At 37.4% G+C, this 27,441-nt stretch overlaps 1 protein-coding gene across 1 annotated transcript in view; it reads left to right on the top strand.

Annotated features, from left to right (window-relative positions):
• The window catches only part of OSBPL9 (oxysterol binding protein like 9), a 177,128-nt gene that overhangs the window by 129,220 nt on the left and 20,467 nt on the right, over window positions 1–27,441 (top strand). The window contains 8 exon segments of the mRNA XM_047789127.1: window positions 999–1,094; window positions 2,050–2,097; window positions 3,223–3,252; window positions 4,060–4,110; window positions 15,384–15,422; window positions 19,587–19,677; window positions 21,285–21,389; window positions 23,352–23,511. Coding sequence (XP_047645083.1) covers window positions 999–1,094; window positions 2,050–2,097; window positions 3,223–3,252; window positions 4,060–4,110; window positions 15,384–15,422; window positions 19,587–19,677; window positions 21,285–21,389; window positions 23,352–23,511 — 620 coding nt within the window.

The following is a 27,441-nucleotide window of genomic DNA, read 5'->3' as shown; positions in this document are numbered from 1 at the left end:
CATGTTTTGGCCAAAGGCAGGAAAGATAAATGAGAGTCAGGTATGGAATGTTGAAGCACTATATTTCATCCATTTAGTATATAGTTTGGTAATTGGGTTGAAATTGTGATATTAATTGTATGACTTCTGGGCATGAAAACATGACAAGCTGATAGCTTGTTTATTCTCAAAGGGTTTTGTCTTTTATACCCAAGATTGATGTGTTTTTCAGTCAAAGATGATTAAGAACTCAAAACTTTCTTTTGTGTGAAGACCTTGGAATCCCTTGCTCTTGGAGCTTAAAAGCTTTAGTATACCCCCCCCCCCCCCAAAAAAGGACATGCAAATACTAGACTGTTAAACTGAGAAAGAAATGACTCCTCTAAATAAATAAGCATTCACACTGTGTCCAGTGTGTAGTGTTCCTGCCAAGGGTGAAAATGAGTAGGGAACTTGATTGAGATAGAAATGTTGCCACTTTCACTTAGGGAGGGCCCTCTTAGAAGAGGTGAGAATTGGAGGGGGTTTTGTTTGTTTGTTTTTAAATAATGGAGGAAGAGAAAAGCATCAGAGCTAATGGAGTGGAATAGGAAACAGAAGGACTAAATAGTGAGAATATGAAGTTAAGATTAAGGGACTAGAACATTGCACTGAACAAAAAGTAGGGGGGAAATAGGAGGTAATCTAGGTTTGTATATGTTCCTTTAGCTAAATTACTCTTCCTCTGGAGTCCATTTTGGGGCTTTGGAAGAGAAGAAAATGATTCTGAAAAAGCTGGGTAAATCCTAATTTGAACAGCGGCACATGTAATTAATAAGACTGGAATAGTGCTGGAAATTGATGAGGGAGATTGATATATCACTATTCTTGAAGAATTTAGGTAATTTAAATAGACCTATTATTTACAAAAAAATACTGTTTTTACTTTTAAAAAGTGAAACGCCATGTGTGAAGGATGAAGTATCTTTTGTACTATTCGATATTGCTGGAATTCATTGCGGTTTTTTTCCCCCCACTAGGGTTTGGATTCAGGATTTGTTCCTAGTGTTCAAGACTTTGATAAGAAACTTACAGAGGCTGATGCTTACTTACAAATCTTGATAGAACAGCTAAAGGTATGGCATTCAATTATATATTGAACTGATATAAAGTAGTAAATGTTACTAAGCTTGATTTTGAGTAAAAACATTTACTTGATACTACTTTACACCTGTCATGTGGTTCTTCAGAAATTTTTAAAGCTGACCGAAACATATTTAGAAAAAAAAAGATTAGGTTCATGTTCTATTTAAAAGTTCTGTAAAACTAGTGAATTTTAAGTGGCTTGATTTCTAAGCTCTTTTTTTGTTTGAGGGAGTTGGGGGTTGGGAGAGTTTATTTCTCTACTTCCTTTATCATTAGTAAAATTGTCTCTTTCAGTTCCCACATTAAAATTAATTGCAAACAAAGGTCCTGGGAAGAAAAAGGAATGTTGGTAAACTTGGATGTCAATGTAGAAAAAACTGAGGTTTGAAGTGGTATTTTATTTTATTTTATTATTATTATTTTTTTGTCTTTGCTATTTCTTTGGGCCGCTCCCGTGGCATATGGAGGTTCCCAGGGTAGGGGTTGAATCGGAGCTGTAGCCACTGGCCCACGCCAGAGCCACAGCAACGCGGAATCCGAGCTGCGTCTGCAATCTACACCACAGCTCACAGCAACACCGGATTGTTAACCCACTGAGCAAGGGCAGGGACCAAACCCGCAACCTCATGGTTCCTAGTCGGATTCGTTAACCACTGCGCCACGACGGGAACTCCTGAAGTGATATTTTAAATTCTTAAAGTAGTTTATTTTCTTCTGCTGTAATTCTACCAGAGTAATTGATTTTGACTGCTTAAAATAGTCCAATAGAATTTGACTTGATAGCAGTGCCTTGAGATGTTATATTTTTAAAAATACTAATTATACATTTAATAAATGTATAAATCACCTACAGAAGAAATATGTTTGCTGTTCTGTGTTTAGTAAATGTTTACAAGGTGGTAAAGTAGCTTGATACTATAATCATTTTTTTATTTAACCCTGTAGCTTTTTGATGACAAACTTCAAAACTGCAAAGATGATGAACAGAGGAAGGTAACTTCTATAATCATGATTTTGATTTAAAAATTTTTTAAAACCAGGAGCCTTTTGGAGAGGTAATAGAAGGACCTCAGTGTTTCAACTACTATAATAGTGCTGTTGATGTATTATGATACTGCTGTCATGTAGATTTCAAGGGGAGTTTTCTGGTGAATTTCTGGTATGGTTTCATAGTTGAACAAAAGAGTAACATAGAAAATTTGAATATGATACCATTTTTGTAAGTATCATCTTCCTAAGAACAAATTTTTTCTCTTCAGTTATCATATGTTGAAGGTAGAGTTAATTTAGTAAATTTACATATGGTCACTTCAAATATTAGTAAACCAACTGGCAAGAATTTTCGGAATAAACCAAAAGCCACAAATGAGGAAACAAAATGAATGTTGCTTTAAATATAGTCCCCCCACTTTGGGTTTCTAACACCCACTTTGCAGTTTGAATATTAATTTTTTTCTATTAATGTTTTTCTTCTCCTTGACTAGATTTCCTGATGCAACATTATTATTATTATTATTTGCATTTCTGTTCACCATAGCCTTGTGTTTGACTCTTTTACACTCTTTTTACTCTTTGACACTTTCAGTACTTAATAGTAGTAACTCATGTTTAGCTTACCTTCTTAGTTTTGGAATTTAGTCTCATGCCATTTTTGAGCAACTTTAAGGTGTTTCTAAAATAAGCATTTTAGGAGTTCCCACCGTGGTGCAGTGGGTTAAAAATCTGACTGCAGCGGCTCAGGTTGCAGCTGCGGCTAGGATTCCATCCCTGGCCCAGGCGCTCCATGTGCTGCAGGTATAGACATAAAAGAAAAAAAATAAACGTTTTAAAATCACATAGTGAATTCTGTAGAAAAGAACAAAACTTGTTTTCAGGTAAGGAATAAGAATGTTTTATACTATTCTTACAAAGCTTGAATCACATGAATTTTGAGGATGTAACGCACAAAATGTCAATAAATGCTTGATTTGAATTAAAAAGTATAACTGAAATCACACACCAGCCTGCCTGCACTCAGAGTAATGAATGCACTTTGATAAAACTCTTTAAATGACTAACCAGTAAAAAATGATGCCTCTTTGTGCTTCTGATAATCCATTTAAACATTATTTTCCACAGAAAATTGAAACTCTCAAAGAAACAACAAATGTAAGTTATGTGTTTGATAAGCTCTGGCTTTGCATTAGAAAGTGCTTTAAAATGTTTCTATTTTAAGTTACTACTATTAATAAGAGTAGTTGAGATTTTAATTTTTATGAATTTGTACAGGGGTATGTAAGAATTGTATTTTCTAAAGGAATTTAAATGAATAGAATAATCCCTTTAATTGAATTGACTTGATATGCCCTTTCATCTGTCTCTGATCTTGTCTGTCTGAGATCCTTGGATAAAAGGGGTCATCCATGCACAACGTATATTCTATTTTTTTGTAATTAAACATATGTGGTTCAAGTTTTCTGATGTATTGGCCTTCTGACATTATATGATGTGCTACTAATAAGATTTATGTTTTGATAAAAGCATTTTAAAAACACAGAATATTATTCCATGTTCACCAATATTTTGATAGGATCCTTTACTCACCATAATTCCATGAAAGTCTTGAATAGATATTTTAGGAATTTACACTGGGATTGCCTGCATTTGACCTAAGCATTTGGAAGTTAATCAGATTCACATTACTTTATGTTTGAAGTATTGAAAGCCCCTTTAGATATTATTCAATATAAATTAACAATTTTTTGGCATTCCTAAGCAATTCATAGGATTGCTAATGAAAATTTCATGAGACACAATCAGCGTGTTAGAACTCACTGGAAATCCAGAGAAGGTATCTACTGGGTAGAATAGACTTAAACCCCATATATTTGAACTGATTTTTATGTTGTAAGAGTTAATATTATATGGCTGTTTTATCTGGGGCAGTATGCTAATATCAGCGTTTTGTTTTTATAGAGCATGGTAGAATCAATTAAACACTGCATTGTGTTGCTACAGATTGCTAAAGTAAGTAAATTCTATTTTTTATTAATTTAATGGGATTTAAATATAATGGCATTTTTCTTAATGGCCAAAATACCTCGGTTCTGAAATCTGTTACCTTTCTACAGTAAATTTAAATTGTTTTTTGGGGTTCCTGTCCTATCAAAAAACTATTTTGTTTAGATGCTACCTTCCCAGGCTGTGCTTGCTTTTGATAAAGTCATTTGTGATGGTGGCTGGGAAGGAGGGGAGCACATTTGAACGACTGCTTGAAACAGGGACATATTTTGCAAAACCTTTTAGAAAAAAATGTTTTCCTAGGAAAAAAGGAGTTAAATTTTAGCAGAGTCGGGTTTTTTTCATTCATAGTGAAGAATATAAAATAGAGGTGTATTTTTTTATTTTTTTACGTATTTTTTTCTGGTACTGAACTATGTTAATAATTCACTACTTTAATTACTATTCCTTATTTGTGAAATAAAATGTATTTTGAATCACTCGGTTGGTTAATTTCATCGATATTAACTGCTTTTCTAAAAAATTTTGGTGTATTGAACCTAAACGTGTGCTTGATTGCATATTTTGAGAAACAGGAATTTTAGTGTTTGAAACTAAGAATTCAAAAAAATTTCTTTATCTACCTGACTGTACCTCTGTATTTCTAGCCAGTGGCTAGAAGTGTGTGGGCAGCCAATTCAGCAACTGCTTTTGGAAATGATGCTTGAGTTTTTAATTATTTTGCCTATTTTACTTCTTCAGTTGCGTATATTTGTTTGCCCAATAATGGACACTGTTTTCTTAGCATTGTTAATGACACATTAGTGTAGAAAAATGCATTTGTGCTTAGATCATATGGCTCTTCAGCTTATAAGTTAAGGGGTGAGAGGAAATGTCATTTTCTTTTGAGGCTTCAGTATTCAGATTCAGTATTAGTCAGCACTTAAAAGCTTGTGTTCATTTTCTAAACATTTTTGACCACTATGCCTGATTTCCTCTGTATGTGTCTAAAGTTTTCCATCTAGTTTTGTGATCAGATATATTCTAAAGCTTAAGGCAGTATGGGGTGGAGGCAAAAAAGGGGTAACGTTTTTATTTTTTTATTTTCTTTACTGTGAAATTACCTGTAGGGTTAGGGGCACCTACAGTTACCCAAAAGCTGATGTACAGATAACCAGTAAACTACATCAAGATACCAGTGTGAGTAGGTGGGTATTTTAGGGATCTACAGTGTCTTCTCTTGAAGGTTGGGGCATTAGTAGAGCTGATAGCCTTTAGGCCAGTTTGGATCATCTCTGCGAATCATTCAGGACTTTAGATAGCTGTAAAACAGGGCAGCCTAGCCTCTTTCACTAGGTCACCATTTAGCCACCAACAAGAACATCTTTGATTTTCTTACTTTGGGATGAGTTATAATGCAGATTACAAAAACTGTTCTAGAAATTTCTACAATTTAGTCTGTACCTGCTTCCTGCCTATTTTAGCCCATTTTAATAGATCTGCATTTCAGGGTCCTTCAGAATGGGTAACATGGATCAAGTAAACGGAGTTTGGCTTTTTAATTTTTTCCAGGGGGAGGTTTTATTGTTAAGGCTTTTTATGTACAGATATGTCCCTCAAATTATATACATACCCTCTATGAACCTTGTGTAATTTTTAACAATTTAAATGTAAATTCGACCTGTCACTTGTCAGCTCACATCCCCTTAGTGGTTTCCCATCTCCCTGGGAGTAGAATCTAAACTGCTTACTAAACTTAATGTCCTTTGAGCCGTCTCCACTCCCTTACCTCATCTTACTTGATCACATGACTCGAACAACATTGGCCTGTTTTCTTTTTCTCATACAGGCCAAGATTTTTTTCCTTCAAGGGCTTGTATTTGCTTTCCCCTCTGCTCAGAAAGCATTTCCTCCAGACTTTTAGGGCTCACTCCTCACTTTATTCAAGTTTCTACCCACATGAAATCTCTTTAGAGAGACTTTCTTGACCACTCTATCTAAAATAATCTCTGCCTCCAATTAGCTTCTTTTTTCTTCATGGCCTTGCATCATTAGCCAAATTTACATGGTGCTCTGTTTATTGTCTGTCTACACCTGACTATAATCTCCATGAGGACTTTGTCTTATTTATTGCTTGTATAAGAATGCTTGGGCTGCTGTAACGAAACACCATGGCTTTAACAACAGAAATTTGTTTTCTCACAGTTTTGGAGGCTAGAAGTCCAGTTGATTTGGTTTCTGGTGAGGACTCTATTCCTGGCTTGTAGACAGCCACCTTCTCACTATGTCCTTACAAGGCCTTTCCTTGGTGTCCTGAAGAGAGCATGAATGAGAGTTCTCTTGTGTCTCCTTAGACGGACACTTATGGATTAGGTACCCACCCTTAGGACCTTATTTAACCTGAATTTACTTCCTTTACTCCAGATAGAGCTGCACTGCGGTCGTTGTCTGAATTGGGAGGCAGAGTGGTGGAGGACACAAACATTCACTTTGTAACACCACCGAATCCTCAGTTCCTAGAGCAGTTGTCACAGAGTAGGGGCCTGACGAATAATTGCGAATTTTGAATGAATTTTTTAATACTTTTTTTCTTTTGGTTTTTTAGGGCCACACCTGCAGCATATGGATGTTCCCAGGCTAGGGATTGAATTGGAGCTGCAGCTGCTGTCCTATACCACAGCCACAGCAATGCAGGATCTGAGCACGCCAGTGCACCGCAGCTCATGGCAACACCGGATTCTTAACCCACTGAGCAAGGGCGGGAATCAAGGCCATGTCCTCACGGATACTGGTCGGGTTTGTTACCTCTGAACCACAATGGGAACTCCTACATAATTTTTAATAGTTGCATGGTTCAGTATTTATGATTTTTTATTTAGCCAACTCTTTTGTTCTATGATGATCATCCTTATAAATTAATCTGTAGATAAATCTAATCAGTCAATCTGTGATTAAGATATACAGTGTTTAAATAACAATAAGAGGCAGCATTACATTATATTTAAGGGCATGGACGCTATTGGAGCCAGACTGCCTGGGTTTGAATCTTTGCTCCACCACTTGAGCAAGTTTATCCTCTCTGTGCTTTGGTTTCCTCCTATATAAAATGGGGCTAATTATTGTAACTGTAGTTTTACTGATAGCATCAAACTTAGATGAATTAGTGTTTGTAATGCTCTTAGTACCAAACATATAATTAATCCTAAAAGGTTGTTTTTTAAAAAAAACTTTTTAGAAGGGCATAAATTGTCATATTGGTAAAAATGGGAGAACTTCCATCTAACACCGATGGAAATATAAATTGTTATAGTTATTTTGGAGGATTATTCTTCCCTGGTAGATTAATAAAATTTTGGAATCAGCTACTTTGAAAAGAGGTATTGTCATCTGAGACCCCAAAGGAATATAAGAATATAGCTAATTTGGAGTTCTCGTTGTGGTGAAGTATCCATGAGGTTCGATCCTCGGCCTCACTCATGCATCAGGGATCCAGCATTGCAGTGAGCTGTGGTGTAGGTTGCAGATATGGCTCGGATCTGGCATTGCCGTGGCATAGGCTGGCTGCTGTAGCTTTGATTTGGCCCCTAGCCTGGGAACTTCTATATGCTGTGAGTGTGGCCCTAAAAAGAAAAATTTGATACCTTCCTTGTTTGGGGTAGATTAGTATTAGCTTTTTAGAAGCAGCAAGCTATAGTTAGGAATTTAAGCTCCTTCCAGTGTTAAGTCTTTGATTTTAATTCTCACTCCCAAAAGCTTTCCACCTGCCTAAATGATGAGTGTATTGGTTTTCAAACTTGCCTGCACAGTAGAATCATCTGGTGATCTTTAACAATTCTGATGCATGGCTTCCACTCCCAGACATTATGTTGTAGTTGTTGTAGGGTGTCACCTGGGCTTTGGGATTTTTCAACTCCCAGGTTGATTCTAATGTGTAGCAAAGTTTGAGAACCACTTGGTTAGTGGGATTTTCAGATGAGCTATGTTAGATGACTTCATTCTTCCTTTGTACCATAGATAGAGACAGCTAGTTTTCTGTTCATAGGGAACTGCAGAGGAAGTGAGAGATTGGAGGAAGGGAGCAGAGTCAAGATAATTTGGGAGACCCCTATGGCCTGGGACTTGATCAGTTCTTCTTCAAGATTAAATGGAATAACTCATAAAAACAAGTGAAATTAATTTTAATGTATTTTATTTACCTCAGTATATCCAAAATAATACCGTTTCAACATGTAATCAATATAAAAATTCATTCATTAATGAGAATGGATTCCCTGATGGTTCAAGCAGGTTAAGGATCTGGTATTGTCACTACTGTGGCATAGGTTGAATCCCTGGCCTGGGTGTGTTTTACACTTTGAGCTAGCCACATTCAGGTGTTCAGTAGCCACATGTAACTAGTGGCTTCCAAACTAGATTTCACAGGTCTAAATTACCCTTTTAGAGCTGAGTTGTCTGACAACAGAGACTTTTAAAGCAGATTGTATATTTAAGTTGTCCTTAGATCCACACTCTCCCCCTAGAACATTTTTCTGCACAGACTTTTTTTTTTTTTTGTCTTTTTGTCTTTTGTTGTTGTTGTTGTTGCTGTTGCTATTTCTTGGGCCGCTCCCACGGCATATGGAGGTTCCCAGGCTAGGGGTCGAATCGGAGCTGTGGCCGCCAGCCTACGCCAGAGCCACAGCAACGCAGGATCCGAGCCACGTCTGCAACCTACACCACAGCTCACGGCAACGCCAGATCGTTAACCCACTGAGCAAGGGCAGGGACCGAACCCGCAACCTCATGGTTCCTAGTCGGATTCGTTAACCACTGCGCCACGACGGGAACTCCATGCACAGACTTTTTGTTTACAGCAGTATTAATTTCTCATCAGACCTCTTTTTAAACCAAATTTATTAATATATAATTTACATACCATAAAGTTCACTCATTTAAAGTTTAAACTTTAATGGTTTTTAGTATATTTACACAGTTGTGCAGCCATCACCATAATCTAATCTTAGCACATTTTTATCACCCCAAAAAGAAACACCATGACTATGAAGGAAGTCATTCCCCATACCTCCTTCCTTCACTTACCTTTGCCCCTGCCTCTCCTCCAGTCCTTGGAAACTACTAATCTACCTTCTCTCTCTAGGTTTGCCTGTTCTAGACATTAAGGGTCATACAGTATGTGGTTTTTTGTGACTGGCTTCTTTCACTTAGTGTAATGTTTTCAAGGTTCATCCATGTTATAGCACGTATAGGACTTAATTCCTTTTTATTGCTGAATAATATTCCTTTCAATGATATTACATATAAAATGATATCACCTTTTACCAATTCATCAGTTGATGAACATTTGGGTTGTTTCCATTTTTTGACCATAATGCTGCTGTGAGCATTTGCATATTATGTTTTTATGTGGATGCATATCTTCATTTCTCTTAAGTACACACCTAGGAGTGGAATATACTTGCTGGGTCATATGGTAATTTTGTGTTTAACATTTTGAAAAATTGCTAAACTATCTTTCAAAGCAGTTGAACCATTTTATATTTCCATCGTAATGTTCGAGGGTTCTGTTTGCCCCACATCCTCACCAGCATTTGTGATTGTGTTTTCGAGTTTAGTCATCCTAGTGGTATCTCATTGTGGTTTTTACTTGCATTTCTTCTGGAGGAGAAATGTCTATTCACATTCTTTGCCCATTTTTTTTAAGTTGTGTTATCTTATTGAGTAGTAGGAGTGATTTTTATATATTTTTGATATAAGCCTTATGAGATATTTGACTTGCAATTTTTTTCCTTCAAGTGTTGTGGGTTATCTTTTCACTTTCTTGATAGTGTCCAGAGAAACAGGCAAATTTAAAATTTTGATGAAATCTGAATTATCTGTCTTCTATTACTTGTGTCTTTGGTAGCTTTTCCAGGCAATCATTGCCTAATCCTAGGTTACAAGCTTTTATTCCTGTGTTTTCTTTTAAGAGTTTTCTGGTTTTAGCTCTATATTTAAGTCTGTATGATCCTCTTTGAGCCAATCTTTGTAGTGTGAGGTCTGGATCCAAGATCATTTTTAAAAATTTTTTTTGCGTGTAGATATCCAGTTATCCTAGTCCCATCACATCAAACTCGAACTAGAAGTTTTCCTTCATCACATAGTGTATTTTTTATTTTGTGTAATAAGTATGTGTTTAGGTCCATAATTAAGAGAGAGTTCATTAGACTACATTGCCTGGAAAGCTGGGGATTATATTTCATGTATTTTGTTGGTAGGTATGGTTTTAAAATGCTAGAGTCTATAATTCCGGGCAAAAATCTTCCCAAATTATGTTGTGCTGATGTTTTTGTTCACTATCATATTTCCAGATCTCGGTCATATGCTGGTTTGTTCAAAGAAGAGAATGGCCATTGTGTTAAGGAATGAGGGAATTATAACCAGATAAACATATGTTATAATCTAAGTGGGAAGTAGCATTAAACCCTTTCTTTGTTTCAGTAGCATAATTCACATCGAATTCAGTTGAATTCTGGCTCAGTAGAACCTGAGATTTAGCGTTAGCTGACCCTGATAAAAGACTATTTGTGGTTTACTTACAAAACAAAAACAGTAAAAGTTTATTAAAAGAAAGATAGGAGGGCAATGGGGAAATGAATGTATATTAAAATAATAGAACAAAATTCCTAAAGTTCATGATGGGAATGGATTTGTAGTAAGATGTTTAATTTAATAGTCCGTGGGTTCGTCTAGATTAGACTTTGCCTTAAAAGATAAACCATGACAATAAATAAAAATGATAAACCCTTGGAGTTCCCATTGTGACTCAGCGGTAGTGAACCCAGCTAGTATCCATGAGAAGGCAGGTTCAATCCCCGGCCTCACTCAGTGGGTTAAGGATCCAAAATTGCTGTGAGCTGTGGTGTAGACTGGCAGCTACAACTCTGATCCAACCCCCTAGCCTGGGAACTTGCGTATGCCACAAGTGTGGCCCTTAAAAGCAAAAAGAAAAAGATAAACGCTGACTTAAAATACCTTGTAGATAGCATGTATTATTAATTGAAAACATTTGTGGGGTGGGACTGTCAGATATTTATTTTTTTTCTTCCACGTTTATTGAGATATAATTGATAGCACAGTATAAGTTTAAGGTGTATAATTATTTGGCTTACACATCATGAAATGATTATAACAAGAGGCCTAGTGAACATCATTAACTCATGTAGATACAAAATTAAGGAAATAGAAAAAAATTTTTTCCTTGTGATAACTCTTAGAATTGACTCTCTTAGTTTTCATGTATAACATATAGGAGTGTTAATTATATGTATCATGTTGTACATTATATGCCTGGTACTTACTATCTTAAAACTGGATATTTAAGATTATTTTAAATTGTACCAGAAAAAGAAGTAGTGGATTTCTTAGGTAATATAATGTACCATATCGGTAATATATTGCTATAAAACGAGCCAACCCAACTAAATGTCTTAAAATAGCAGTGGTTATTTATTTTCCTCACAAATCTTCAGTTTGGGTAGGCTTTCTCACATGTGGTGGTTGGGTTCCAAGAAAACAAGGTATAAATTTGTGGTAGTTCCATGGCCTGGTTCAGAAGTCATGTATAGTCACTTCTGTGTTTTTTGGCAAGGGCAGTCACAAAGTTTCAAGGGTAGGGGTCATGAATGCTACCTCTTGTTGGGGCCACTTTTGGAAAATTTAGTCTACCGCATGTATTTCTTTCCACTTATTGCTGCTTACATATGTCTTTCTAAGAAATTCTGTGGAAAAATCAATTCAATGTTTAGAAATTAATAGAGGAAAGCTGAAAGTAAATTAAAATATCATCTGAGCAAGACACCTTTTTTTTTTTTTCCTTTTTACAGCCTCACCTGCAGCAAATGGAAGTTCCCGGGTCAGGGGTTGAATCAGAGCTACAGCTGTGGTGTCCATCACAGCCACACAACACCAGATGCTTAACCCACTGAATGAGGCCAGGGATTGAACCTGCATCTTCACAGAGACAATGTCAGGTCCTTAACGCACTAAGTCACAGTGGGAACTCCAAAAAACTTGTTAAAATTTCTTTTTCTGGAGTTCCCATCTTGGCTCGGTGATTTAATGAATCTGACTGGTGTCCATGAGGACACGGGTTTGATCCCTGGCCATGATCGGTGGGTTGGGGATCCGGCATTGCGTAAGCTGTGGTGTATGTCGCAGATGCAGCTCACATCCCATGGTGCTGTGGTTGTGGCATAGGCTGGCAGCTGTAGCTCCGACTTGACTCCTAGCCTGGAACCTCCATATGCCGTGGGTGTGGCCCTAAAAAGGCAAAAGACAAAAAAAGTTTTTTTTCTTTTTCTGTGTAGTTCTCAATAATTTATTTTCAACTATCTCTAATAAAAATTACTGAGGAGTTTCCTTGTGGCAGAGCAGACCCAGTATTGTCATTGCAGTTGGATTGCTGCTGTGGCTCAGGTTCTGTCCCTGGTATGGAAACTTCCACATGCCGTGGGTATGGCCATAAAAACAATTACTGAAACTTTGGACATTGTAACTATATAGTTAACACAGTTGTGGAAATCCCAAAATTAATTATGTAGATATCAAAATACTTTTACTCTCAAGGACGTGGGAAGGATATGCACTATGGTGACAGTTTGCACGACCACCCCTAGGTTTGGTGATTTGCTTGGAGGACTCACAGGGCACATCGCGTAGTTGTACTCACAGCTAGAATTTATTAAAGTAAAAGATCCAGAGCAGAATCAGCAAAGGAAAAAGCACATGGGGCAAATTCCAGAGAAAACCAGGCCCAAGCTTCCAAGAGTCTTCCTCCCCTCCGGTCACGCAGGGTGTGCTCTATTCCTCCAACAACAAATTGGGACAATGTGTGCGAAATGTCTACCAGAGAAGCTCATTAGAGACTTGACACCCAAGGTTTTTATCAGGGGGTTGTCCTATAAGCACTCTTTACCTAGCACTTAACCAAGATTCCATATTTTCAGAGGGAAAGCACGGGATCAGCGTAAACCATTTTGTTTGCTTAAACAGTTTTTGGCCCAGTGAGCTGCCCTTAGTATAGTTAAGTGGTGGGAACCCTCCTAAAATCCAAGTTCACAGACACCAGCCGAAGGCCAAGTTTGTAGACAGGTTTGTCTAAGGAAAGCTATTGTAGGCCTGCTTTGTTAATTCTTTAAAGAAAAATTGTCCCCAAATCTTCAGATTGCTCTGGGTGACCCTTAGATATGTAGATTTCAGAGTAAAGAAGGAAAGTTATAAACAAATGAGTAACTGGCCATTAACTTTAAAACCAAGATCAAATGTTGGTTTCTATTAAAACTTGAAAACTTCCTGTTAGTATGGAGTTAAAAATTTAAAACACTAGTTTTAAGTTAAAGATATTGTCTGTGTAATATTAATAGATGGATTATAGTTACAGGAACAAATATGTGTGATAACTTTCTACCCCCTTCTTCCTTAAGTGCATCTTTAGGGAGGAGAGGCAAGGCAAATAGCGTATTAGTTAAGAGCATGAACTCTGGAGCTAGACCATATGTATTGGAGTCCTGGCTCCCCACCCTCTCTCTGTCTCGCTTTTCTCATCTATCCACTGGAGATAATACTAGTACCTACTTTATACAGTTGTTAGTGGAACAAGGGAATTAACATATAGGTTACCTTGCTTTATTGCATTTTGCAGATGCTGTTTTTCACAAATTGAAGGTTTGTGATAACCCTGTGTCAAGCAAGTCTATAGACACCACATTTGCAACAGCATTTGCTTAGTTTGCCTGTCACATTTGGGTAATTCTCAGAGTATTGCAAATATTTTCATTACTATATTATGATGATCTGTGGTCAGTGATATCTGATATTACTACTGCAACTCACTGAAGGCTCAGATGATAGCATTTTTTTTTTTGGTCTTTTTGTCTTTTTAGGGCCGCACCTGTGGCATACAGAGGTTCCTAGGCTTGGGGTCCAATCAGAGCTGTGGCCACCGGCCTACATCACAGCCACAGCAACTCGAGATTCAAGTAGTGTCTTCGGCCTACATCACAGCCACAGCAACTCGAGATTCAAGTAGTGTCTTCGACCTACACCAGAGCTCACGGCAACACCAGATCCTTAACCCATTGAGTGAGACCAGGGATGGAACCCACATCTTCATAGATGCTAATTGGGTTCGTTAACTGCTGAGCTGAGACGGGAACTCCATCAGATGATAGCATTTTTTAGCTAAGTATTTTTTGCCTCATTTTTTCCCTTTTTAAAAGTTTTATTGAAGTATGGTTGATTTCAAGCAAGTATTTTTAAATTAAGGTATATAATCTTTTAAGACATAATACTGCTGCATACTTAATACGCTATAGTAGTGTAAAAATAACTTTTATATGCACTGGGAAGCCAAAAAATTTGTGAGACTTGCTTTATTACAATATTTCTTTATTTTGGTGGACTGGAAATGAACCACAGTATCTCCGAGGTATGTCTGCCAAGGAAGTTCCCACTATGGCATAGTGGGTTGAGAATCTAACTGCAGCAGCTCAGGTCGCTGCAGAGGCATGGATTCGATCCCTGGATGGGCTAAGTGGGCTAAAGGACCCAGCGTTGCCACAGCTGTGGCTCAGATTCAGTCCCTGGCGGTGGTGGCGGGGGAGGGGGGGGGTGTGTGCCACAGGTGTAGCCATTAAAACCAAACCAAACAACAACAAAACAGCCAGGTAGCAAGTGTATCACAAATTTAAAAAAACAAACAAAAAAACCCCCCAAAAAACAGCCCCTGTATCACCATTCTGTGGAATAATGATTATGGTTACTGAAACAAAAATCAGATCATCTGTTTAGAAAAGTATTAATACAACTCTGGGGTCAGCAGTGGATTATGGGAAATTGTGTCTATCCTGAGTTTTTAATGGTATATGATTCTCCTATCTTTAAAGTATGGTATGAGTTTGGGGGTTCTAAGAAGGTGGCATAATTTACTATAAAATTAAACCCAGAAATATTCAGAATCTTTAATCCTGAGTTAATATATCTGCTTTTAATCACTGGTACTAGTGTGAGTACACAGTTCACTAGAATGTTTCTACAGAGAATATAATTAAATGCCTGTATAGAAAAATAATTGTCGTGCTGTTGGTTAGAATTATGTTTGGTTAGGAATGAACAAATGAAATTATTATCTTAGTGGAAGCAGAGTAGTAGTTTTCTAACATTGTTACTTACCCAGTAAAATAAGCCTTCTTACTAGGGAAGAAAGCACCAAGGCATTACTAAATGAAGGAATGAAGTTAATATTTTTAACATTTCTCCTTAAGGACCAGTGTAATGCGGAGCAGCACGCAGATGGAATTATAGTAAGTTTAATCTAATCTTTGTTCCCTTTTACTTCTGCAGAGCATTATAACCAGTCATGTCAGGAGAAGCCTGAATTTCTACTCATTTTTCCACACAAATTCTCTTTTTACCTCCTTGCTGCTGTTTGTTGTTGACTCTTGCAATTTTCCTTGTGCTCTTAAAGTTGGCCATCTTTCAGCAATCATTTGGAGGGGAAATGTTGATCTTAAAATTTTTCTAAGTATTGGTTCGTGTTGAATCACCTTGCATGTATTTATTAACTTCAAGGGTTAATCATGGTATAAAAATGCAGCTTTTATGACTAAATAAGGCATAACTCACAATGCTACATTTCTTGCCAAACTTCTTTCTTTCTGACAAAAACAGAGGAAGGGGCACAATATTAAAACATCTTAATCTAATTATATGTTTATAGGTTTTTATTTCTTATTTTTATTTTTAGATTTTGTGTGTTATGTTAACTGTCATTGCTACTGTGGTATATACTGCTTTTTTGTTGGAACAAATTGCAACATGAATTCTTTTATCTTACAGCCATTTTCTTATTCTTTCCTCCCATTGATTTTTTAAATCTTCCGTTATATTCAATTTCCCTACCAAAAATAAAAGAAAATTTGGAATTCTCTGGTGGCTCAGTGGGTTAAGGGTCCAGCATTGTCACTGCTGGGGCACGAATTTGATTCTTGGCTGAGTTTATTCAGAAATAAGAGTTTGAAGGTTTGCAGTTTAAGCTACTTTAGTTTTATGGTAACTGAATGGCTTCTGTTCAGACTGTATTTCTGAAGCAGGAAGGCAGCCTCTTTTTTTGTCTTAAGGCTTTACAAATGCCAGCTTACGTAAGATCTGGAAACTCATTTTGTAAATCTTCAAAACCATCTTATGATTGTATGTGAAAGGGTGAGCATTTTATCTTTATATTTGGTTTAAAATGAAAAAGAAGTTAAATATGTTGTTTACATGTTTCTTTAGGTGACAGATTTAAAAATTTTTTTAATTCGAATTAAACAGGGGAATTTTTGTTTCTTTTCACAAGTGTGAGTTCAAAGTTTGAGCCATGGCAATTTAATACAATTATGCGATATTAGTATGATGTACTATAATATCTCTTTCTGAGATATCAATTAAGATTGTAAGCATCATGGAAAAAGACTATACATGGTCTATGTTGGTCTATGTTGCCAAAGACCCCAAGGAAAATTAATGATGGCACTTATTTTCATCTCTTTTCCCTCAGAGCGAATCACTTAATTTTAAATATGTGAAATAGCAGTTTTTTAAAGCATACCAAAAATGTTTGGTTATTTGCAGTTAAAAAAATAGGAGTTCCCGTCATGGCTCAGTGGTTAACGAATCCGACTAGGAACCATGAGGTTGCGGGTTCGATCCCTGGCCTTGCTCAGTGGGTTAAGGATCCAGCGTTGCTGTGAGCTGTCGTGTAGGTCGCAGACGCTGCTTGGATCCGGCGTTGCTGTGGCTGTGGTATAGGCTGGCGGCTATAGCTCCCATTAGACCCCTAGCCTGGGAACCTCCACATGCCACGTGAGCGGCCCTAGAAAAGGCAAAAAAAAAAGACCAAAAAAAAATGTATGTATATATATATATAAAGTTTATAGTTATAGAAAACCTAAATTTTAGAAAACAAACATATTTGAAACATTTGATCATGTTTTTCCTTAACAGTGTTTATTTTTTAAAAAGAAAGGCACTATTTGTGGTTCCTAGTAGCCTTGGACCCAGATTGCTAGGACCCACCTTCTGCCACTTGTTAGCTGTGACCTTAGGCAAGTTACTTAACCTTTGAGTCTTTGTTTCCTCATCTATAAAGAAAAGTGACTTCTATCTCAGAGGGTTGTTTGTTGTAAGATAGTGAGCACATAGTAATCAATGTTAGCTATACATATATATGTGTGTATAATGTATATATTGTATTGCATTAATTATATTAATGTTACAACAGATTTAGCGTTCAGGATTATAATTTGCACTTCTCAAGCTCTGCACCTTCTTTTTCAAAGCAAGGTGTAGAATATTATTTGACAAATTTTAGGCTAAGCTTGATAGACAGTGAACTATTATGTATGTGTAGAGTAGTTACATCTTGTATTTACAACAGCAACAAAAAATATTTGGTACTTTCAGTGTATGTTCAAAAAAAATCTAAAAGTGTTTTGTGGTATTGACAAGCCTAATCTTAACAGTTCATCTGAAAAAACAGAAGATTACATTCAAAATATAGAATTCTGGTCCCTTTTTCCAAGGTTATTTTATTTCTCAGTCTCTTTAGTATTTTTCTTGTATAATAGGTGGGGATAAAGAGGTGAGATATTCTTGTTTCTGTGGCTCAATGTATTAAATATAATAAGGTGGGATTTTGCCTTTGTAAAGCACTTAAAATCCTTTGGAGAAAATCACTATGTAAAAATAAGGAATTTATTTTAAGAACTGCTCCAGGACTTGTTGAGATACTTGTTTAGGTATTATGGCCAGACTGATATCTGAAAATAGAATCATAAAGTAATAACCAGAAAGCCCTTAGAGACCTCATCATCCAGACATTTGTTCATTTTATACACTGGGAATGTGAGGCCCAGCAGATTGGAGACTTGCCAAGTCATTAGTAGATCAAGGATTCTAGGAATTAAAACTCTTAGTTTCTGTTTCTGTGCTTTTCTTAATGCTTCAAAACCTTTCCCACTTGACTTTGAGGTTTTTGAGTATTAATTCTTGTTTTCAGAGTTTCTTCTCTATCCTTTATTTTCTTGGAGTAGAATATTTATGGTAGGTTGACTGTGGTGACAATCAGAATTCTTGGAGTTCCCATTGTGGCTCAGCAGGTTAAGAACCTGACTGGTTTTCATGAGGATATGGGTTTGATCCCTAGTTGTGCTCAATGGGTTAAGGATCTGATGTTGCTGCAGGCTGCGGCGTAGGTTGCAGATGCGGCTTAAACCTGGCATGGCTGGCTGTGGTGTAGACCAGCAGTTGCAGCTCTCATTTGATCCTTAGCCTCAGAACTTTCCTATGCCACAGGTGCAGGCCCCCCCCCCAAAAAAAAGTAATAATCAGAATTCTTATGTTCAAATCACTTAAATTTGATTTAATGAATTTTATGTTTTTTATGCAGAGAGGATTTAAGAAAAAAAATTTAACTTAGGCATTAAATAAGAATGCTATAAAAACTTTCCCATTATCTCAGTTTCCATTGTTACATGCTCTTAAATTTTTACAAGTGCTTTTTGGGGCTCATTCATTAGTAAAGTATTTCTTTTCTCATTCAGTTTAGGTATTTTCTGGGTCTACCTAATATGTGTTTGAAGGTTTGTTTTCCAGATCCAGGAAAGCTGAAAAACTTAAATTTTTATTTTCTAGGTTTTATTTAGTATAGCCTTCTAAAAAGTGGATTAAACTTTACTTTGGCAAAGATCCTTCTCCAAATTAAAAAAAAAAATCAGTAAGCTGTAGAGTCTTGTTTTTAAAATGCCATCATGCTGGCAAAATAGTTTCCTGAATTGGAATCAGAAAGACCTAGACTTTTTTTTTCTCTCTCTCAAATTATATCTGTATGTTTGAATATTTTTTTCCTTCTAAATCCTCAAAAAGAAAGCATCCTTTCTCACAGCGACCAATTAGAAGACACATCTCTTTTCCTTCAGTGACTGAAACTAGATGCCTAGACAGGGAATACGCAGTGATGGAAGGTGGCAGTAGTATGGGATATAAAGATAAGATAATGTAGTGGTGCCTGTATATTAGCTAATCATAGGGTGTAATAGTTATTAATACCAAAGCAGGAGAGAGCATTTTCTGTCTTTGATGTTTGTGGTGAATTAAAAATTTGAGAGGCCCTGAGTTGAATAAAGAGGTTATTGTTTTGGCTTCCTGAAACCATTCTATAGCTCTTTGCAAATGTTTTCATTTGGCTTTACCTTTCTATATGACAGAGATTCATTCACTTTCCCACCTTACTATGCTTTTTTTAAAATTTTATGAGAAACTCAGACTGCTGTATAGGAAAGTTTTATTTCCTGCTTGTATTTTGACCAACATGTCTACATAGCTACCCTCAGGACTTTGCTGTCAGAAACACGGGTATTTCATACACTTGGGAGGGTCAATGCTTGAAGAATATTTAAAAATAATTATACTGTATTTCTTTATCTCAGAGTACTATTAACCCTGTAGATGCAATATATCAACCTAGTCCCTTGGAACCTGTGATCAACACAATGCCTTCCCAGACTGTCTTACCTCCAGGTATAGTATAATATTTGGAAAAATGTTTCACAGATACATTGATGACCCAAAAAACCTTAATTTTTTATGGCAGTTGTAATTTGAAGGACTCTTCCCCCTCCCAAATAAGTAAAAGGAATCTCACACATAAAATGCAGCCAAAAATAATGAACTGGGGAAAGATGATAATATTTTTGGTGTTGGAGCTTTTTAAGTACAATTAAAGGGCTTTTGGTTTTCAAAGTGAGATGGGAGACAAACATGGTTAATTGAGATTAGCTGGTAGAATCCCATGATCCAGATTCATGACTACAAAGGAAAATTTATTTATACCTTAATTTACCTCGAACTACTTGAAACTAATCCTGGAATGTTCTATTTTGGTATATTCTTTATAGCTCTGAATAATACAAATGGTTTCTTCATAGTGAACTTTAAGACACTGAGAAAGAGAAGAATGAAATTTGGGATGCCTACTGATTAAATAGATGGGTATTTTTAAGGATAGGTTAATAAATAGTGGGTTTTTTTTTTTTTTTTTAATCAGCAAAGGAGGGCTTAGGGCTAACACCCACTGATTCCTTTTACATTTTTGTTGCATCCACATTTCAGTGTTCTCGATGATGTGATTAAGTCAGAAATTATACTAGAAAAAGCAATTTTTTTGGGGGGGGTGCTATTTTAGGGCCACATCCATGGCATATGGAAGTTCCCAGCTAGAGGTCGAATCGGAACTGTAGCTGCCAGCCCACATCACAGCAACTTGGAATCCGAGCCATGTCTACAACCTGCACCACAACTCATGGCAATGCCGGATCCTTAACCCAGTGAGCAAGGCCAGAGATCAAACCCGCATCCTCATGGATCCTGGTGGAGTTCGTTAACCACTGAGCCACAAAGGGAACTCCAACAGAAAATATTTTTAAAAAGTACTTACCAGTATGAGACCCTTTTCTGAATTTTTATTCCTTAGGAGAATAAGCTTAATAATCTCTCATGAGACTAAAGAGGAAGTACTGTGCCCCATTTTAGATTTTACATGTGGCTTGGAAACATGCATGATAAACTGCTTGGAAACAGTTTATCATCAGAAGCATTTGCTGGTTTTACAGAGCAGTTATACTGAGGTATTGGCATGTCTTGACTAGTCTCTTGATATCTTGCCTTTAGTGTCTTAGTACTAGGTAGCATATCGTTGAGCTCAAAGGGTATAGGAGGTCAGAAAGGAGTAGTGGAACCTGACTTAATGGAATATAATCTCAAAAATTATTATCTTTAGGGAGTTCCCGATGTGGCACAGCAGAAACGAATCTGACTAGGAACCATGAGATTGTGGGTTCGATCCCTGGCCTCACTCAGTGGATTAAGGGTCTGGTGTTGCCATGAGCTGTGGAGTAGGTCACACTGTGGCTTGGATCTGGCATTGCTGTGGCTCTGGCGTAGGCCAGCGGCTACAGCTCTGGTTGGACACCTAGCCTGGGAACTTCCATATGCCATGGGTGCGGCCCTAAAAAGACAAAAAAGACCAAAAAATTATTCTCTTTAGAATTTTGAATCCCACATAGTTGCAGTTAAAGAGTTGTGTTTGACTTTTTCTCTAACTTACTTCACGTGTTCATATCTTCTAGAACCTGCTCAGTTGTGTAAATCAGAGCAGCGTCCATCTTCCCTACCAGTTGGACCTGTATTAGCTACCTTGGGACATCATCAGACTCCAACACCAAATAGTACAGGTACAGACTTGTAAGATTCCTTCCCTTCCCATAACTGCCTGCTAACATTTAAAATTTGGTTTGCTTACTGATGGCAAAAAGATTGAAGAAAGGTTGAATGCTCAAGTTGGAGATACCATAGTCTTACCATTGTAATTCCATTCATGAACTGGTTAACTTTGTGATTGAACCAGAAACTTTAGTAATAGTTAAAATTTAAATGAAATAAAGTATTGCAGAATTGTATATTTGTTTACCTTCAGATTTATTTTGAGGATCTATATTGGCTTTTTAAAAAAATTTGCTCTTTAGACTTAGACGCTTTCTTACTATAAAGCAATCAAACAATACAGAAGTATGAGAACAAAAGCTGCAAGTCTTCTTTGCTCATCTCTCTGTTGTTTGCATGCATGTATGTACATACATACCTACATTGTATATTTCTGTTGTCATGAGGTCATGTGGTTCTGGGACTTTCTGTTTTCATTTAACTAAGAACATTTAGAGAGTTGTCTATGCTCATGGAGTCTGCAGCATTCTTTTCATAGCTGCTCAAGTAGCTATTACCTGTTTTCCTCCTGATGGACTTTTAGGTTGATTCCAATATTTTCCTATTGTAAATATCCGTACTTCAGGGAACATCCTTGTACAGTAACTTTTGGCACTTTTTTTTTTTTGTCTTTTTGCCATTTCTTGGGCCGCTCCCGTGGCATATGGAGGTTCCCAGGCTAGGGGTCCAATTGGAGCTGTAGCCACCAGCCTACGCCAGAGCCACAGCAACTCGAGATCCGAGCCCTGTCTGCGACCTACACCACAGCTCATGGCAACGCCGGATCGTTAACCCACTGAGCAAGGGCAGGGATCAAACCCGCAACCTCATGGTTCCTAGTCGGATTTGTTAACCACTGTGCCACGATGGGAACTCCCACATATGTATTTTTTAAGGATAGATTTATCAGTCATGTTTTGCCAGTTTTATAGGCAAAAAAAAAAAAAGATACTTCCATTTCAATTTGCATTTTCTTGATTTATCAGACTTATGGTTTATATTTTTCTGTTTTTTTCTAATTAACAGGGATGCTAACATTGTTTGCATAGATATTTATTTCTTGTTTTAAAACCAATTTGGTTACCGGTAGAACCAAACTCAAGGGAGCACTTAGTGCTTTCATCCCTGTTACATGTGGAGGCCAAACAAAACCCCTGTGGAGGAGGTGGGAGATAAGCCCTTGCTTTTGCTCCGCAAGTTCTTTCCTGGGAGGGACTTTGCTGTGTAATAACGAAAAGTTACTGTGATTTTTTTCACCCGTTGTGAAATTTACACCGGTAAAAGTGCTGATATTATTGCTTTGGTTTTTAATATTTAACAGCCTGAGCAGATGTTTTCTTAATTTTGAAAGAAAGCAAACAACAACAGTTCTCATTTGAAGCTTTTGGGAAAATACTGATAAGCAGTTTGAATAATGAGGTTGAAATGTTTGGCTGACCTTTTTCTGTATTTCATTACAAGGTGTCATTTTAAAGACGGTATCTGTGTTTTCTTTTTTATAAGGAGGAATTATGTCAGAATTTTGAAACAGCCAAAATGTGTCCATTTGGATAAATCATGTTCATGTGATTTTTGATAGTCTTTCCATTATGTACTGTTGGCTTATTGCTGCATTTTTTAGGTATCTGCATAAGAGCTCTGGCTTCCCATTGGGAGTGGTGTCTGTTATGGGACTTCCAAACCCTTAACTTACACACTGTGATTATTAGTGCCATGGGGACGTGGCATTTTTTCATTTATTTTAAAAGGCTGTGTCTGAGTGGATGATGTGATTTGCCTTTTTCTTTGTCTAGTTTAAATGTTGGTTTTCTTTACAATTAGTGTAGAGACTTCCACCAACTTAAATATTTCTTAATTTTAGAAAGGTCTGCTTTGACCCCATCTCCCTTTATTACCAACATTGTCCCCTAATTGAAAACTTTTTAACTTCTTAGGCAGTGGACACTCACCACCTAGTAGCAGTCTAACTTCTCCAAGCCATGTCAACTTGTCTCCAAACACAGTTCCAGAGTTCTCTTATTCTAGCAGTGAAGACGAATTCTATGATGCTGATGAATTCCATCAAAGTGGCTCATCCCCAAAGCACTTAATAGAGTAAGTAGGTGAACTCCCTGTGAATTGGAATGATTCTCCTGATTTTTAAAAATGTAATTTGATTTTGAGACATGACAGCTTATTTATTTATTTATTTATTTATTTAGCTTTTTAGGGCCGCACCCATGGCATATAGAGGTTCCCAGGCTAGGGGGCCAATTGGAGCTCTAGCCACTGGCCTATGCCACAGCCACAGCAATGCTAGATCCGAACTGCATCTGCGACCTACACCACAGCTCATGGCAATGCCAGACTGTCAACCCACTGAGTGAGGCCAGGGATTGAAGCTGCAACCCCATGGTTCCTAGTCAGATTCATTTCGGCTACACCATGACAGGAACTCTACATGACAGCTTATTTTTAATTGGCTTATTGAGCAAAGCTGGTTTTGTGAGAATGTTGATTTCACTCCTGATTTAGTTCAGATGGAATAAGTTAGCATCAGCTGTGATAATATGCCATTATTGTGATTTGAACTGTCATTTTTTTGGCACCAACATTAAGATAGAGTTAAACCGACTAAACTAAGATGTATTATTCATATAAGAAGAGGTTTCTGTTACTTGTTTTTTGCATTAGAGTTATTTGAATACCTATAATCCGATACTATACTAGGTGGACGAATGATACAGAGGTGAAAAAAGAGCCAGTCCCTGTCCTCGAGGAAGTTACAGTCTGGGGAAAAAAATAGATGTTTATAACCCCGTGGGAAATATGCTGCGTAAGAATAAGCACAGAAAGAATGGGAGCCTTTCGAAGTCCTGAGAAGTCAGGGAAGGATTCACAGAGGAGGGAGGGGATGTGACCCTCAGGTGAGATGTGGATGAGCAGAGAGAAGGGCCACGGGAGGGAGGGGAATGGAAACGCTCTTCCCTTGGAGGTTAAACCCCAGTAAGAAAGGCCTGGCGCTTGCTTTCTTTGGGGAGCCATAAGCTACTGAGTGGCTCTGGCATAAATTGTGGGAAGATGCAAAAGAGGAAGACAAGGACCAGGTCATGAAAGAGTCCTTTTAGTCTTTAATATTTTCTCATAAGTGATGGCAGTTGCTGGTCAGGACTGCAGTTTAGAAAGACAGATACACCTAAATTGTGTAGCAGTGAATGCAGTTGGGCTGCATTACATGTAGGAAGACCAGCCAAAACTGGGTAGAAAACTGAGAAATGTTTATAGCCTGAACTATGGTCACACAGAGGAATAGAGGAAAAAACATCGACTTCAGAAGTAGTAAGTAGGCAGATTTGGGCAGATACTGACAATGAGTTTTCACTCATTAGGAAATATTTGACCTATTGTATTCTGTCAGGTCAGAGCTAGATGTGCTCTGTTGTACAGAAAAGGTCTTTACATGAGTAATAAGCAAAATACTTTTTAAAGCCTTTCTGGTATATAGGTTGCTATGGTTAGAATTTGGATTCTGGAATCTTAGAATAGGTTCTAAATCTGTTTTGCTTTAAAGGTGCATAATCTTGGTCAAGTTATTTAACCCATATAATTCTTGTTTGTAAAATGAGGATGATAATAGTTTAAGCGGATTCAAGATGTCATTGTGGACATTTAAATGAGAATAATGGCAGTCAAGTGCTGGCTTTGGTTTCTGATATATAATATGTATGCAGTAAATGGTAGCTGTTATAGAAGACAAATTAACATTGATTTGCTTTAGTGTTCTTATATTTGTAGTAGATGTAGTTGGCTTAATTCTTGTTGGGTATTTTTTCCAACTCTTGCCATCTCAGGAGTCAGTGCTCTTCTTACAGCTTGGGGTTTGCCTTGAAAGCTAGCACAAATGTGGAAATGATTAAACGTGAATTTGCAAGCTCAGTACCATCAGCCAAACAGACCTTGAACCTTGGTTTATTTTAGTAGGAAAAATTGTGGAGGATTCCAGTTCTTTTAAGTGTGTGCATAGGAACTGAGACATATAGTATCATGTATAATTTTACCGTAACTATTCAGAATTTCAAATTTTATAAGGAAAATGGCTATATTAATTCAGGAAGTTTTGTTACATTATGAATCAAATTCAGGTTCTGAATGTGGGAAAAGTAAAATATATGTGACTAGGTGAATACATACTGTTAAGACAGAAGACTTTAGTTAATAAGGAAGAGCGATTTGAACCCACGATTCAAGAAGGCTGGCTTAGCAGGAAGAGTTTGGTTTAGTGTGTTGCTTTCTTAATATTTGTATGTGGGGAAACTATTACAAGACCGTAATTAGCAGTTTGCCAGTAGAAATTTCACTTTAACTTTGAAAAAAAATTTTTTAAATGATAGTAGAGTTAAAAGAAAATAGGCATTTGGAAGAAAATTGCAAACGAAAGGTTGTTATTGAAGTACTTTGAAGTATTTAATCACTGTCTTGAAACAGAATTAAGAGCAGTCTCCTACATTGGACATTAGCTATTATTCAAAACAAAGTACAATTGAATATCAAAATGGATCGTCTGTACTCTAGAAGGATATAACTGTATTCAGCAAAAGCTTGATAATAATGCGGTTAGTCTTATAACATCGACACTGATAGTCACTCTCTGGCCTCAGTTTTAAGGGTTCTTCTGAAATTTTCCTGAAATAGATAAATTTTAAGTGTTACCAGTTGTATCTGTAACAGGTATACAGAGTCAGATATGCAGGCGCATAGACTTTTCTTTCTTCACCTTATAAGCCTCCTTCTCTGTGCTCTCCCAGTACCCATCCCAGAACAAATCCAGAATTTATGAACCTCCTATTTGAAGGAACCCAGAGTTAAATTGTGTCCAGCTAACCAGCTCAGGCTTCCTTTTCTCTCTCAATTTCATCTATCCTTATATGCCCTAATATAGATTCCCAAACTGGTGGGAACTACAGATATTTTATTTGGCCAGCACAGTGTTCATTGACTATTATTATTATTTTTTTTGTATTTTTAGGGCTGCACCCATGGCATATGGAGGTTCCTAGGGTAGGGGTCAAATCAGAGCAGTAGCCACTGGCCTACACTACAGCCACAGCAATGCAGGATTCGAGCTTGTGTCTGCGACCTACACCACAGCTCACGGCAACGCCTGATCATTAACACACTGAGCGAGGCCAGAGATCAAACCTGCATCCTCATGGATGCTAGTCAGATTTGTTTCTGCTGAGCCAGGACAGGGAACTCCTTTTTTTAAATTTTTTGTCTTTCTAGGGCCACACCTGCAACATGTGGAGGTTTCCAGGCTAGGTGTCCAATTGGAGCTGTAGCCGCCGGCCTATGCCACAGCTACAGCAGCGTGGGATCTGAGCAGCGACTTTGACCTGCTCATGGCAATGCAGAATCCTTAACCCACTGAGCGAGGCCAGAGATTGAACCTGCGTCCTCATGGATGCTAGTCAGGTTCCTTACTGAGCCATCCCGGGAATTCCCCCCACTTTTAAAAATTTTAATGGCGCTTTAAATCCCTTCAAATTGATAGGCAGGTTCCCAGCTTCCCTTGTTACCGGCCCCGGAGATCACGGGATTGTATTCCCTGCTTGGCCTCAGTAGGTGTTGATTGAGCTTGTGTACCACCTGCTGGTCATCTGCTGCTACCACTAGTTTTCTAGCTGTCGAGTCAGGTTTCTACTGTTTCTCTCCCTGAAGGAAGAGAATTTGAAAGCTTGAGTCCTTTCACTGTTCTGTTTCTAAAGACCTGTAATATGATAGCTTCTGTGTGAACTTCTTGTTCTTGGGTTTCACTGATTTGTAAACTGGATGAAAGTACATGTTGAAAAGAAATTGTGCTTTGGAGCCAGACGTGTGTTTGAAATGGCTTCACTGCTTACCGGTTGTGTGACCTCTGGCCAGTCACTGACCCTCTTGAGCCCCTGAGAATGATGAGAATAGTCATGCCTACCTTTTAAAGTTTGATTGTTACAGAGCTGAACGTATACAGTGGTCGGCACATACAAGGTCTCGGTAAGACTTTGG

Source organism: Phacochoerus africanus, chromosome 8, assembly GCF_016906955.1.
Source record: "Phacochoerus africanus isolate WHEZ1 chromosome 8, ROS_Pafr_v1, whole genome shotgun sequence".
Lineage (NCBI taxonomy): Eukaryota > Metazoa > Chordata > Mammalia > Artiodactyla > Suidae > Phacochoerus > Phacochoerus africanus.
Note: the sequence above shows the minus strand (reverse complement) of the source record. Positions and strands in the feature narration are given on the sequence as shown.